The 13,955-nt window shown below is 38.2% G+C and overlaps 1 protein-coding gene across 1 annotated transcript in view; it reads left to right on the top strand.

Moving 5' to 3' along the window:
* Positions 1 to 13,955, top strand: part of Trim2 (tripartite motif containing 2) — a 109,772-nt gene that overhangs the window by 82,612 nt on the left and 13,205 nt on the right. Inside the window, exons 7-10 of the mRNA XM_076864485.1 lie at positions 3,577 to 3,680; positions 4,885 to 5,052; positions 10,214 to 10,382; positions 11,487 to 11,557. Of these exons, the coding sequence (XP_076720600.1) occupies positions 3,577 to 3,680; positions 4,885 to 5,052; positions 10,214 to 10,382; positions 11,487 to 11,557 (512 nt within the window). The remainder of the gene's footprint in view (positions 1 to 3,576; positions 3,681 to 4,884; positions 5,053 to 10,213; positions 10,383 to 11,486; positions 11,558 to 13,955) is intronic.

The raw sequence follows: 13,955 nt of genomic DNA, 5'->3' as shown, positions 1-13,955 counted from the left end.
TAGGTAGTGAGGAACACTGCATCTGTTGATCCCTATTTCAATGTACAGGCTCACCTTCCTTCTGTCATCCGCCTGGAAGGGTGGGTAGAAGTGACCTGGAAGAATATGGGTGACAAGCTTTGGACTTAAAACTTCACTTTAAGCTTCATAGATTAGTTTAGCATCTGGAAAAACTTCTTTAATGACTTTATGGGATTATTGCTAAATTGTTCATAGTTCCTTTCAAAATTCACATTATTCATTTTTCCAGCCACTCGATAACCATCAAATGAAATCTTTGACATCAAAGTAGACAGAAAAAAAAAAAAAACTTGTAAATACGCACTCTTGCAGCAGCGTGTTCACTTGCGACCTAGTTCCATTGCTCTGGTGACCTCGTATTGGCAGATACCGAGCCCCTCACATTCAGGTAGACATAAGCTTTCCTTCCCCTGAGTCTCAACAGTATTAGTAGGGAGTTTAATTGTCTTCCAAATGCAATTATTTCCCATTCTACTGAGGCTCAAAAAGAATGTTTATTTCTCCACATCACACGCACAAAAGTGTATTTTTGATTCTATATTTTGTCTGTCTTGCAGCATCACTTCTGTGTTTCCAGAAGGCAAGAGGGATCTTTCTGACTTCTACTTAACTATTTTCTCCATTTCCCCCTTTTCTTTTATCTACTGCTGCTGCCTGCTGAGTCTTTCTGAGTGATAAAGCTTTGTCTTTAGCAACAGACAGAAGATCAAATGAGGGAGGGTTGCAGGCATTTTATCGCTGCCTGGACCAAAAGCACAGCATCAGTGTTTCTCTACTCCACCCGGGTCTTCCTGCACACCTCCCCCCATTACATTTCAGTATTTCTTTCTTTCTTTTTAATATTTTTTATTTGTAAATAATATCTGTATTTTATCTATTTTTTTATTTTTACTTGGTGATGACCAAGCGCTCTACCACTGAGCCCCAGCCCCAACATTCAGTATTTCTTTTATTTTTCTTTTTTTAAATTTGTTTTAATTAGTTACACTTGAAAGTACAATGATCTTGACATATCATGCATTTGAATCAGATGGGGTATAATTTTTCATTTTTCTGAGTGTACAGGTTGCAGAATCACATTGGTCCCAACATTCAGTATTTCTTACCTGTACCTCTGCGCCCTCCAAGCCCCAGATAACCTCCAATTCTATGTAAGCAATGATCTACAACAGCCTGGGTTTTCTTGACAGAGTTACTTCTTCTTTTGTTCATGTTCCAATGGGAGTTCTAAGACTCTTCTTTCAACTATGTTTCTTTAACTGGCTGTGCATTCCTTGTTTTGCAAAATTCACTGCTTTTGCTTATTAAATGTTTTTGAAAATTTTTTACTTTTATTCTTTGGAAGTCCTGACCTTTCCTCTACTATCTTTTAACAGTATTTCTAGGCTGAATGTTGTAGAACTCTTCCTTTTTGTGGTCCTTCAGTTGTGCTGTATCTGTTGCTCAGTTATATAGAAATCAGTAGAAATGACCAAAAATGAACAACACATTAGTACACATCCCCTTAAAGGGCTAACCACCCCTTCCTCTGCCTTCTACCACCAGATGCCTCCACACATTATTTATTTATTTAAAGATGGGGGTCTTGCAGTGTTGCCCAGGCTGGCCTTTAACTCCTGGGCTCAAGTGATGCTCCTGCCTCAGTCTCCTAAGTACCTGGGAGCACAGGTGTGCACCACCATGTCCGGCTTCAACATATCATTTTTAAAGCATGTTCCCTGATGCCATATTCCTGTGTATCCAGGGTATTCTGTGTGGATCAAGTATAAAAGATCCTCTCTTCAGGTACGTTTGAAATAAAATAGTACGGTTTCCTTCACAATGTAGGAAAAGCTCTTTAGAGGAGCTGGACCTCACAAGATTCCTTTCATCCTAGTGAGAGTAGATGAGATGCAGAAGTAGTGAACAGACCTGATGTGACTTCCATCAGGTGACGGCCATGTGGGTCTGGTAAGAACCAAGCAGCTCTGCTGTAATCCATCACCAGATTCATTTCTTAAACCCAAAAATCTGTTTCAGGAGAGCTGATGCTCAGGATTCCCAGGTGGCACTTCTGCAGGTGTTAGATGTCAGCCAGCCTCGGCAGGTCCTTGTGTACAGGTCCTCGTGTCCTAAGGCACTGTGTTGATGTCTAAAAACAAAATCATCAAATGGCTCTTTTGAGTGTAAATCTCAGTTATAAAACCAAGACATAGTTTTATTTCTCAAGCAATTAAAATTTACACCTCCTTCTGGATCATTAGTTCTGGAACAAAGCTTACTCTGTTTCCGTCCATTGATACTTATATAGTTCTATTGAAGTAAATTATAGAAACATCTTTTGAAACGAAAACAGGTAACTGTTAACCTATAGGTGCTATTGCTTCTCTTCCCCCTGCCTTATCTGTTCCTTTAAAAAAAAAAAAAAGAGTCTAGCTGGGGGCAGTGGACCATTCCCTTAAATCTAGCCACTCAAAGAGTTGAGGCAGGAGGATCACAAGTTCAAGGCCAGCCTCAGCAATTTATCAAGGACCTAAGCAACTTAATGAGACCCTGTCTCAAAATAAAAAAATAAAACGGCTAGGATTGTAGCTCAATGATGAAATGCCTCTGCATTCAATCCTCAGTACCATTAAAAAAAGTGAAAATGAATAAATAAAAAGACTTGGGAGGTAGCTCAATGGTGAAGTGTCCCAGGGTTCAATCCCCAGAACCAATCAAAAAAAAAAAAAAAAAAAAAGGATGAGACTATTAATCTGGAAAGTACCCTGTTGGGGTACCTTTTGTAATTTCAGGAAGAATACACAGTTATTGAAATCTTGAATCTTAAAAATAATACATAAATGGATCCATTATATGAAAATCAGCCTGCCCTTTCATACTATCTGTGGTCTTATAGTTTGTTAAATGCTCTGAAAGTCAAGGGTCTAGTTTTCTTCTAAGAGCGACTGAGTAAGAAGGTGGGGTTTTGACAAAATTCCTAAAATAAAGCGCTCTCTTGTTGCATCTCATTGATTGGAATATTCATTTTTATTATTATGTCTTTGTGGAATTTGGTACGTTTTAATCAAGTAAATATGCATGTATAGATTAATATGAGAAAGTTGCATTTGCCTAAAAAACAATTTTTTAAAATTTTTGTTTTTTGGTTGTTGGTAGACCTTTATTTAATTTATTTATTTATATAGTGGTGCTGAGAATCAAACTCAGTGCCTCACACATGCTAGGCAAGCGCTCTACCACTCAGCCACAACCCCAACCCTAAAATAGTGATCTTGCAAAAACTTTATTGGTCTGGAAGAGAAGTTCAGTAGCATATGGGTTAAGTCATGGAGGAAGGGTTCTCATTTTTTAAAAAAGTATCATTTAAACACAGTGCAGGGGCTGGGAATTGTATAGCTCATTCTAACACACATAAGGCCCCAGATTCAATCCCTAGCCCTACAAGAAAAGGAAATATAAAATAAAAACAATGAATTCTCAGATTATCAATGGAAGCTTGAGTTATTCCTTTCTGAAACTGAGAAATCAAATTCTCTTTTGCTTAATTTTTGTGCTTTTATCATTTATTTTTAGGTACCAAAGGAAGAAATAAAGGAGAGTTTACAAATCTTCAGGGGGTAGCTGCATCTACAACTGGAAAGATATTAATTGCAGACAGTAACAACCAATGTGTCCAGGTAGAGTCCCTACTGTGTACCTTTAACTATTTATATTAATAAAACCAATATAGTTACATATTTTCCTACTTTAGACTTAATATTCATAACACAAGGAAAGAGCCTTTTTTTCCATGTTCATTCACACATATTCTATCCTTTAATTTGATGTGTAAGTGTACAGCAAAATCAAGAAAACAATATAAATTTTGATATTGGTTATAATCAGATTATAGAATCTGGAAATAAGTAATTATATCTTTAAAACAATTTAGAATATTAATTCATTGCATAAATTACCAACAAGTCTGTTATATACTTTAACCATTTAGCAGAATGTTTTTCTTTAGGTATCTTATATATAAATGCATGCATAATGTTAATATACATTTTAGAACATCTAAAAATATTTTATAAGGAGTTCATAAGGCAACAACATATGATGCATTATCTTCCAACATGTGCCGTATGTGTGTAGAGAGAATGAAAGAGCTTCATTGTATGCTAAGGTCCAAACCAGATCTAGACAACCTGGCAAGTAACACTGCTAACAGGCAGACAACTGAACTGACCTTTCTACAACACCACTTACGGGCCACTCTAACCCGAGCGACTGCTATCACAATTCATTTCAGTCACTCAGTTCCAATAAGACAAGAACCTTTTTGTGTTCATTCCACTTTATCTTTTTAATAGTCTGAACAGATCTTCACAGTACTATTCCAGAATAAATTTGTGCTGAAATTGATTAAACTATACTGATTAATGCTTCCTTTAAATCAGTGGTTGTTTTCTTTTTTAAAAACTTAGTCTAATTTGTTATATGTGACAGCAGAATGCATTTTAATTCATATTACACACATAGAGCACAGTTTTTCATGTCTCTGGTTGTATACAATGTGGAGTTACACCATTCGTGTCTTCAGATATGTAGTTAAGGAAAGAGCCTTTTTTAAAATATTTATTTTTGGGTTGTAACTGGACACATATCTTTATTTTATTTATTTATTTTTATGTGGTGCTAAGGATCGAACCCAGGGCGAGCGAGGCAAACGCTCTACCGCTGAGCCACAATCCCAGCCCCAAGAGCCTTTTAATGTGTGTGTAGGCTTTTCTTAAACAGTGAGGGCATGTCCTAACCTATAGTATCTATGACGGATCTCCTTGCCTGTTTCTTCCTGAGTGGTTTCTGTGAACATTCCAATCAACATAAATTGTTTTACAGATATTTTCCAATGATGGCCAGTTCAAGAGTCGTTTTGGCATACGAGGACGGTCTCCCGGGCAGCTGCAGAGGCCCACAGGAGTAGCCGTGCACCCCAGTGGGGACATAATCATTGCAGATTATGATAATAAGTGGGTTAGCATCTTCTCATCAGATGGAAAGTTTAAGGTAAGCTCAAGTATCAATAGACCACTAAACCATAGAGAAGAAGAAATAGGAAATAAAAGTTGAAATGGTCTTTTTCTTTTTCTTTTTTAAATCCAATCCAATGTTCAACAATTCTTCTTACACAAAGACATCTGATATCTAAATTTTGTAAAATGAGAATAACAATGATTGTTTTTATAAACCTCCTCCTATAGATGCTCATAAATGTGTTTTTGTTTTATAGAGCGATTAGTTTGCACAGGTACTTTTTTTAAACCAGATTTAGAGGAAAACTGTCCTTATTACCCCATTTCAATGAAAAACATCATCCTTTCGAAAAGGGTTAGGAAGAAGCAATTTATACCCTTGCATTAACCTATAACTTGTCACATAGAAGTGCCTTCTACTTTCTCAGGCCTGAAACAGATGACATGGAAGAAACAGAATGAAACAGAATCATAAGACATGGTTTCTGCCTTCTAAAAAATGTGTAAGCTCAGGGAGGAAAAAAGATAAATACACAAGAAAGGACAGGAAATAATTCATGGCAGCCTCTCATCAGTCATAAGTTATTTCATACCATCTAAAAACATTGTGCTAAGAAACATAAGATTTGAAAGGAAAAGAAAATGGAGGCTGAACTTAAAGAAAAGATGCAGGTTGAGCTACACTTTGAGGAATCCTGCCATCATTTGACCTGTTTGCTGTTACTCCCACTATCATATTTATGGAAATGTAAAAATGGTTTTGGTGTTAGTCAGCTTTCTGTTGCTGTGACAAAATACCTGAGAAAGTCAACTTTAAGAGGAAGTGAGACCCATTTTTGTTTATAATTTTGGAAGCTTCAGTCCCTCGTTGTTTGGCCTTGTGGTTTTATACCCATTGTGGAATCATCACAGTGGGTAAGCAGGACACAGGAAACTGCTCACTTTATAGCTGCAGGGAAGCAGAAAAAAAGAGGAGGGAGCCAGTATTCCCTTCACAGGTACATCCTGAACGCTAACTTCCTCCTCCTAGGCCCTAGCTCCCAACAGCACCACATGCTGGTGAGCAGGTCTTTAACATACGGCCTGGAGAATGACTTAAGTTCCAAACCATCACAGCTTCTATTTCTTCAATGAGCCACCAAAGACAGCCCAGTGGTAATAGCAGAAGTCTCTCTTCCAAGGTGTCATCCAGAATTGTTATCATCCAGTCCATTTTGTACATTCAGTCACAAGAAGATGACAAGACCCCTGCATCAAAGGTCTTTTTGATGACCATATGTATTATGCCTTCCCTCTTCCCCTTATTCAAACTATTAGAGACTTCTGTTTGAGTTGACAATATGAACTTTAACTCAGACAAATCAAGCAACTGGAAACCCAGCTCTCTGGCTTATTAGTTCTTTGGCCTTCGTCAAATTATGAAACTTCCTTTAACTTCAGCAGCTGCATATTTAAAATTTGGATTAAAAAAAAAACCTTATAGGATCTGAGTAAGGAGTAAATGAGGTTTTATTTCTGGATGTCATATGTGCCTCATACTAAATAGATATCTAAGAAATGTTCTTTTCCATGCCTTTCCTAACCCCATTCAAAAAAAAATGAAGTCTGTTTGAGCAGCCATGATTTTGACTCCAGGATGTCATGTGGATACCTGGTGGTCATTATTTCCAACCTAATACTCTAGAGAGGCCACTTTTCATAACCCATTCTGGTTCCCTGATGATGGCACAAAGTTTGCTCGTTAGTGTTTTGTCATCACATTTGGGTAAGACATACCCAAATGTGACCACTCTAACATGGACGCAGTGAACACTCTTGAGTGACCTCTCAAAAGCCTTCAGGTAGTTCAGAGGCAACCTGGTTGTTCTTGTTTCAGACTCTAGAAAAATCATGGTCTGTCTGTCTGTACATTCAGGAGCTAATACTGAAATAGGTTTCACGTATGAAGGCAGGGGTTTGATATCTAAGAGAGAAGCCTTTCCTCAAAGCTTTGTGTATACCACTGTTCAATAATCTACTGTAATCTACTGTCTTCTTGGAAGAGTAATATATACTTTACTATGTAATATATACTATATTACACGTACATTACTATGTGTTATATACACTCTTCTTGGAAGAACTGGAGGCTTGGGGTTGGAATAATATTGGTATTAGCTGGAATAAATACTAAGAACCACTCTCGCCCTCTGGAGGAACGGGGATATGGTATAGTTTCTGCACTCTTTGTGATTATTGTTGATCAGAACCCAGTGGTAAAAGGATAGCAAACAAAAATACTTTAGTATTGCAAATAGAGTTCATTCAAGTATGAAATCTGTACTGTCAAGATATTGTTGCTTTTTTTCCTTTGGTAAAATTAAACAAGTGAAAGACATCTTTAACCTCACTGCAGGTTCTTTCTATTCATTCCTAATAGCTGCAGAGATGTAACATCTTATTTTTTTTTTTCCCTCTCTTTTATTCACTGATGGCTTGTCTCAATTTTTGTTCATCTCTACCTCCTTTAAGGTTTTTCCTTTTCATCTTCCCTCCTGGCTTGAATCTTCTAGTCCATCCAGGAACCTTTGTGATCAAAACAAACACAGAACAAATATGGTGGTAGTCCCCATGGCCGCCATATTCTAAAATAGCTCGTCTCTTCCCTCTTCAATTTAAGAACCTAATTGTTCAGTTAAAGACTCTCATTTGATCATTCCAAAACCAGTTTTGCATTTTATTCTAACAGAGGGGACGTAGTCAATCCAGATGATTTTTATTTTACTGGTAGAATCCAGTGTAGCAAAACCAGAGTGATGGTGGAAGGGAAAGGAGAAGAAGTTTGGGTTCAACATGTAACTAGTTCTTTTAGGTCTACTCTGGTGGTCATTACATGACAGAATGGAGGGCATACCTTATTGTCTGTTTTTGTTCTAGGTAGTTATCCATTAGGTATTGTGTGGTTGCGTCATTCTGAGTAACCCCTAGTGTTCATGACATCGGGTGGTGGTGATCAGATTGCCGGCTCTTCTTTTGATCTCTGTTGACGTCCCTTCCATTCAGACATGAAAGAATCATGCCATTTCTTTACATGCCATTATGCTGTAGCCTCTTTGATCTCTGGGCTAGATTGCGGAATCAGAATCAAATTTACACAACAGATTCCCTTGCCAAGAAAACCAGGGTTTCCTTGCTCTGATCGTGTCCCTTTGTCCTGGGAGATTAAATCTGAATCTCAGTCATTTGTCAACTTGGAAGAATAAAGGGTTGTACCAAATCTGAATCCCTACCATGAGAAAGCACCCACCCTCTGCTAGTAAATTTAGAGGTCTGGGGTCGAACCTATGAGAATGTTATAGGGGGGTTGTTAATTTTTAATTTAAAAAGTCATACTTGAAAATAGGCTTTTAAGATGTGCCTAAGAGTATAAAATGAACAGTGAGTGTGTCTCCTGCCACCACTGATACCGCTTTCTAAGGCAGAGACACTGGTTCCTCACTTTTTCTTTCAGAAGTGCCATTGTCCCTTGGTGTCCATGGGGGATTGGTTCCAGCAACCCCCACCCTTAGATGACAAACCTGAAGATGCTCAAGTCCCTTAGATAAAATGGTGTAGAAGTTGCATGGAACCTAGTCACATTCTCCTGCATATTTTAAATCATTTCTAAATCACTTATAATACCTACTACAATGTAAATGGCAATGTTTATAGTTATGCTATTGTTAAGGGAATGGTGATCAAAAAAAAAAATCTGTACAAGTTCAGCACACACACAGACTTTTTTTCTTTTGTCTTCTGAATATTTTCAATCTGAGATTTGTTGAGTCTGCATTTGTGGAGCCCAGGATGCTTGGGCTGTCTATCCATACCTGCCTGTGTGCATACATTTAACCCAAGTGGACCCAGACTGTCCTCCCTACTCAATACCTTGCTTTGTTCAGTAATATAGCTGAAAGAACTTTCATGAAAACACACATAGATGTGTTTCCCTCTGACACTTGAAGCGTGGGTGCCAGTGTGACAGAGACATCCTTGAGGCAGAAGCTGTGTCTTATCTGTGTTTATTTACCACAAGCCTAGAGCAAATATCGAGTACATGGTGGGTGCTCAGGTCTGTAGAGCTAGTAAGTAGAGGTAAATGCGTGAAGCAGTTTTTTATGAGCACTCTATAAAACAGAGCTAGAAAAATAATACTAAGTTAAACTGCATCTCCAACATGCACTTATGTATTCATTAAATTTAATTGATTCAGGAACATGAATGAAACTTAAAATGTTTATGATATATGGTTGTTAGAAATCTCATGCTTTTCTGTCCTTTTAAAATAAAGTGAAGAGTGAAACATTTCATCATGATTACCCACTAATAATCTAGTCTTTTAAAGGTTATTTAGTAAATACTTGTTGAGTACCTGTTATACACCAGGAAGTGGTGGATAAAACAGATGTGACTTCCACTCATGTGGAACTGAATTCTAGTCAAGTCAGTGGCAGATGCCTGGCAGTTTCAACATCAAGAGTGCTAGGTAACAGTAACAACAATGGCTTCCTTTTAGTGAGTGCTTACTGTGTGCTCTACATTAAACCCTTTACCTACATTATTATTATTATTTAAATTTTTGTTCGTTGTCAATGTACCTTTATTTTATTTATATGTGGTGCTGAGAATCGTACCCAGTGCCTCACACATGCTAGGCAAGCACTCTGAGCTACAACCCCAGCCCTCCCTACATTATTTTACTTAACACATATTCCAGAAGTACCATTGAAAGTTATTAAGGTTGGTGGGGGTTATTTGACTTTTTTTTAATAGATGAGAAATCTGGAAATTAAAGCAATTAAGTTTGGGCCACATCGGAGGTGCTGAAAGCAAGTGACAGCAGCTGGACAGTTCTCTGACTCCTAACCCAGTGACTGACCTGTCACTCAGCTACACCACCTCTTTAGAAGAGGGCATTGTGACCCCAGTCTAGGAAATTCTAGAACATTTTTGGTGGTGGTGATCCCTTTTAAAAAATAAGATTTTCGTATAAAATACTCATAGCAGATACTAGATGTGACAAAGCCAATTTGCTGAGACAGAGATCACTGGGTGCCTGAGTACCTGTGCGGCCTGAACATTCGAGCCAACGTTTACCGAAACAGTGTCTAACTTCATGTTCTCTAGTGTTTTAAACTTTGATGTCTATACTCAATTCCTGCACTTGTTTCTAACAGACAAAAATTGGATCGGGAAAGCTGATGGGGCCCAAAGGAGTTTCTGTGGACCGCAACGGGCACATTATTGTGGTGGACAACAAAGCATGCTGCGTGTTTATCTTCCAACCAAATGGGAAAATAGTCACCAGGTTTGGTAGCCGAGGAAATGGGGACAGGCAGTTTGCAGGTACACTCGACGGTAATATGTAAACCCCCTTTTTTATGCTTCTTCTGCTCACATTTGCATGATGGAGCATGTTGAAGTAGCCACATCCCCAGGGTGTTTGCTGGCTTTGGGGAAAGATGCTGGGGATGAAATCTAAGCTGAAGCATGCTTAGATGCTTTTCAGTTACTCCACCAGTAAGTCAGACTGCAGTTCATGTGTGGTTGCTGTGGGGTCCCAATTCACAGTGCACAAGTCTGCTCCTCAAATATTTATGTTAAGTAAAATATGCATTTAAAATAAAACATTTTAAAAGTAAAACTCTTTGAGGAACAATGGAGAACTCCTGTTTTCCATACTGAATTTTTATTTAAAGAGCCTCTAGTTGGAATCTATTTCACCTAAGTGATTATGAGAACAAGGGTTCAGAATGTTTGCCAAGTGCAGGGAGGAAGTCTCTTATCTTCTGGGAGTGCCACTTAGCAATCACAAGCTTCGTTCAGTTTTTTCACATCTGCAAGAAGAGGCTGAACACAGTTCATTTTCGTTTTGAAAGGATGCATTGGGCATTTTACATTCATTTGCATAATCTTTCTTTGTGGCTTTGTCTCCAGTTCTTTGTCCTGCCAGGTTCTGAATGTCACTCCAAATTATGAAAGTGGGTTTCCTGCTCAATTTTTTAGAAAAGAGAAATTACATACTGGAGTCTCTTTTCCAGGGCTAAGTGTCCTCATATCTTTCCTTAGTAAACACATTTTTTTAGGATCCTAAAAAAAGACTAATGGATTCAGAGAAGCTGGCAGGTGTGACTTTCAGATGATGGTGTGGAGAATGAATGCTGATGCTTACTGCTGCTCCTACTGTGTTAGGGCTGCTGGAACTCTGTGCTTGATCCGGGGAAAGTCAGACTAGACAATCCCAAGTGTAGAATAACATAGGATCCACATTATCTAGAGCACAGAGGGCTGGCTATATGATCATGCAGAGATGGGGGTCTCTGGTTATTTGTTCTTTATTAAATAATCAAGTTAATGTATTCAGTTTGTTATTGTTATAGTAACTGCTCTGTTGCAATTATTTTTGTTGTTATAGTCATTACATAATTTTTTTTCCATTTTTTATTGCAGGTCCTCATTTTGCAGCTGTAAATAGCAATAATGAGATTATTGTTACAGATTTCCATAATCATTCTGTCAAGGTACTATGAACACATCAGTTGTTGTTTACTTTTTTTTTTTTTTTTTTTAAGCTGCTTTTATGGAGAAATTGGTCTAGGAGAGAACAACATACAATACTTACATAGACACAGAGGATTTAAGGAAATCAACCTCTACAGAGTAGATTTTGCTTATGCTTAAAACTGCAGATTTTCATGTGGACATACAGACTTCAAAGAGTCAGGGAGTTGAACAAAATACAGTGGCAGTTGCTTTACTAAAGATGATTAGAAAATTTATCAAAGACGATCTGAAAATGAAGTTTTAAAAAACCATTTCTTGAACGTAGAAACAGAACTTTCTGAAACTTAATATTTTGTGGCTCTCTGACAGATTAAAACAAAAATCATTGTTTTCAATTTTCATGAACCAAAATGCCTTTAAAATAAATCTATTAAGAATTGTGCTTCGACAGACTTGGGGGAAGTGGATTAGGAATCCTGTGTATTTGTAGGGTATATTTCATAGTTTAAATGCCTTCACACATTTGGTGTTACTTAGAAAATAATGGCCTTTTTAAATAATATAGTACATCCTTCTTACTGAACACAGGAAGAGGAAAATTTAAACATTCTTATGAGGAAGGTCAAGAACTAATAAGGTAACTCAGGCGTATTTCTTATGACGAGAAAACACTTATTGGTCTTCTAGACCACTGATGTGTGTCAGGTGGCCATGGGCCGTGCTCTGACACGCATATTTGGTTTTTTATAAATCTTACTATTTATTGACATATTTTAATGTGTTAATTTTTAGGATGATGAGGACTAGGGATGTAGCTCAGTGGAAGAGTTTTTGCCTCTTATGCCTGAGGCCCTGGGTTTGATCTCTAGCACTACCGAAAAGAAGAAAAATATTTTTAGGGTCTCTTTCTTTTATATCAAGTGGTACTGTTTGTACTCATAAAACTGATCCAAAGTTTTTCTTATAAATTCATTTAAGTGTTTAAAAGTGAGTCATTTTGATGGAAAAATAAGGAAACAGCATAAGTGGTAGGCCAATGACTAATGTTTGCACTTAGAGACAACCACTGAGCAACCAAAGTTAATAATTACTTTTCTGTGCTGGTAACTGGAATAGCCAGGTAAGGGGTAGGATTTTTAATGCTCAGAAGTTCTTCTTAACTGCTTCATTTCCCAGCCCATCCTGGAAGATCTCCTTAACCTGAGTGAATGGAAAGTCATTGAGCTTTGTTTGATGAATGTCAGCTCTTGTGCAAAGAGTAGAGCACAGTAAGCCAGGGAGATGGGGCAGGATGAGGGCAAAGAGTGTCCACCTTTGCCTGCCTTGTTATGGCAATTCTCTGCCATTTTTTGTCTTCAGGGTTGCTCATACAGTGGTAGAGCGCCCCCTACACCCACTGCAGATAAGCTGCATTCCCTGTGGTCCCACTCTAAGGGAGGTGTCTAAAGGAAGAAGATGATAGGAAAATTCCACTGGGATGGGTGGAGGAGGAGGAGGAGGAGAATAGCAAAAAAGGCATCAGGAAGTGAGCATGTACCTATCTCCAGGGGCCATAACACTGCTGTAGAATGAGCTCATATTTCTGTGAGGGGGTCGCTGTGGGACAACTTCTATTGATCAGCTCTGATTGACACTTTTTAGAACACAGGCTGTGATCCTTCTTCCTATATCCTCCATCACTCTATAGAGGAACCATTTGTTTAGCTCCAAGGCATTCAACAAGAACAAAACCCAGAAAGATCCTCACAGGGGCAGAGGCTAGCAAATGCCTGGCATAAGTGCTGGCCGCCCACCAGAAGACAATGTTAATCCAGTTGCTCTTTTCCACCAAGCTGCTTGGTGGCCTCAGAGTCTTTCCTGTCCTATGCTCCGGGCAGCCTCTATGGATCAATAGTTTGTAGTGGGACAGCTCCTATTAATCAGCCCTGACACTCTAGAAACAAACGAAACATATGGAAGTAACCGAAGTGCTAGGCAGACAGCAATAATGACTTCATAAAAATAGGGATGTGTAAAATTCGTGATTCCAGAGAAAAGATTTCTAGGAGGTTGGAAGTATTTGGGAGGCCAAGGGCCCCGCTCTTAGAAGAGAGAGAGAGAGAGAGAGAGAGAGAGAGAGAGAGAGAGAATGTATTTGTATAATTAGGGCTAGGGTTATCAAGAAAAACTTTCAGGGGCTGGGGATGTGGCTCAAGTGGTAGCGCGCTCGCCTGGCATGCGTGCGGCCCAGGTTCGATCCTCAGCACCACATACAAACAATATCCGCTGAAAACTAAAAAATAAAAATTATAAAAAAGAAAAACTTTCATATCATTCAGGTATTTGACATGATGAAGATTTTTGAAATCAGGAAAGAATTATTGTCAGGTTTTTTTTAATGCTATAAATACTTAACAAAGAGCAAAGTTATAAAAA

The sequence above is a fragment of the Callospermophilus lateralis genome, chromosome 8 (assembly GCF_048772815.1).
Source record: "Callospermophilus lateralis isolate mCalLat2 chromosome 8, mCalLat2.hap1, whole genome shotgun sequence".
NCBI classification, from domain to species: Eukaryota; Metazoa; Chordata; class Mammalia; order Rodentia; family Sciuridae; genus Callospermophilus; species Callospermophilus lateralis.
This window is presented reverse-complemented; position numbering and strand designations above follow the sequence as displayed.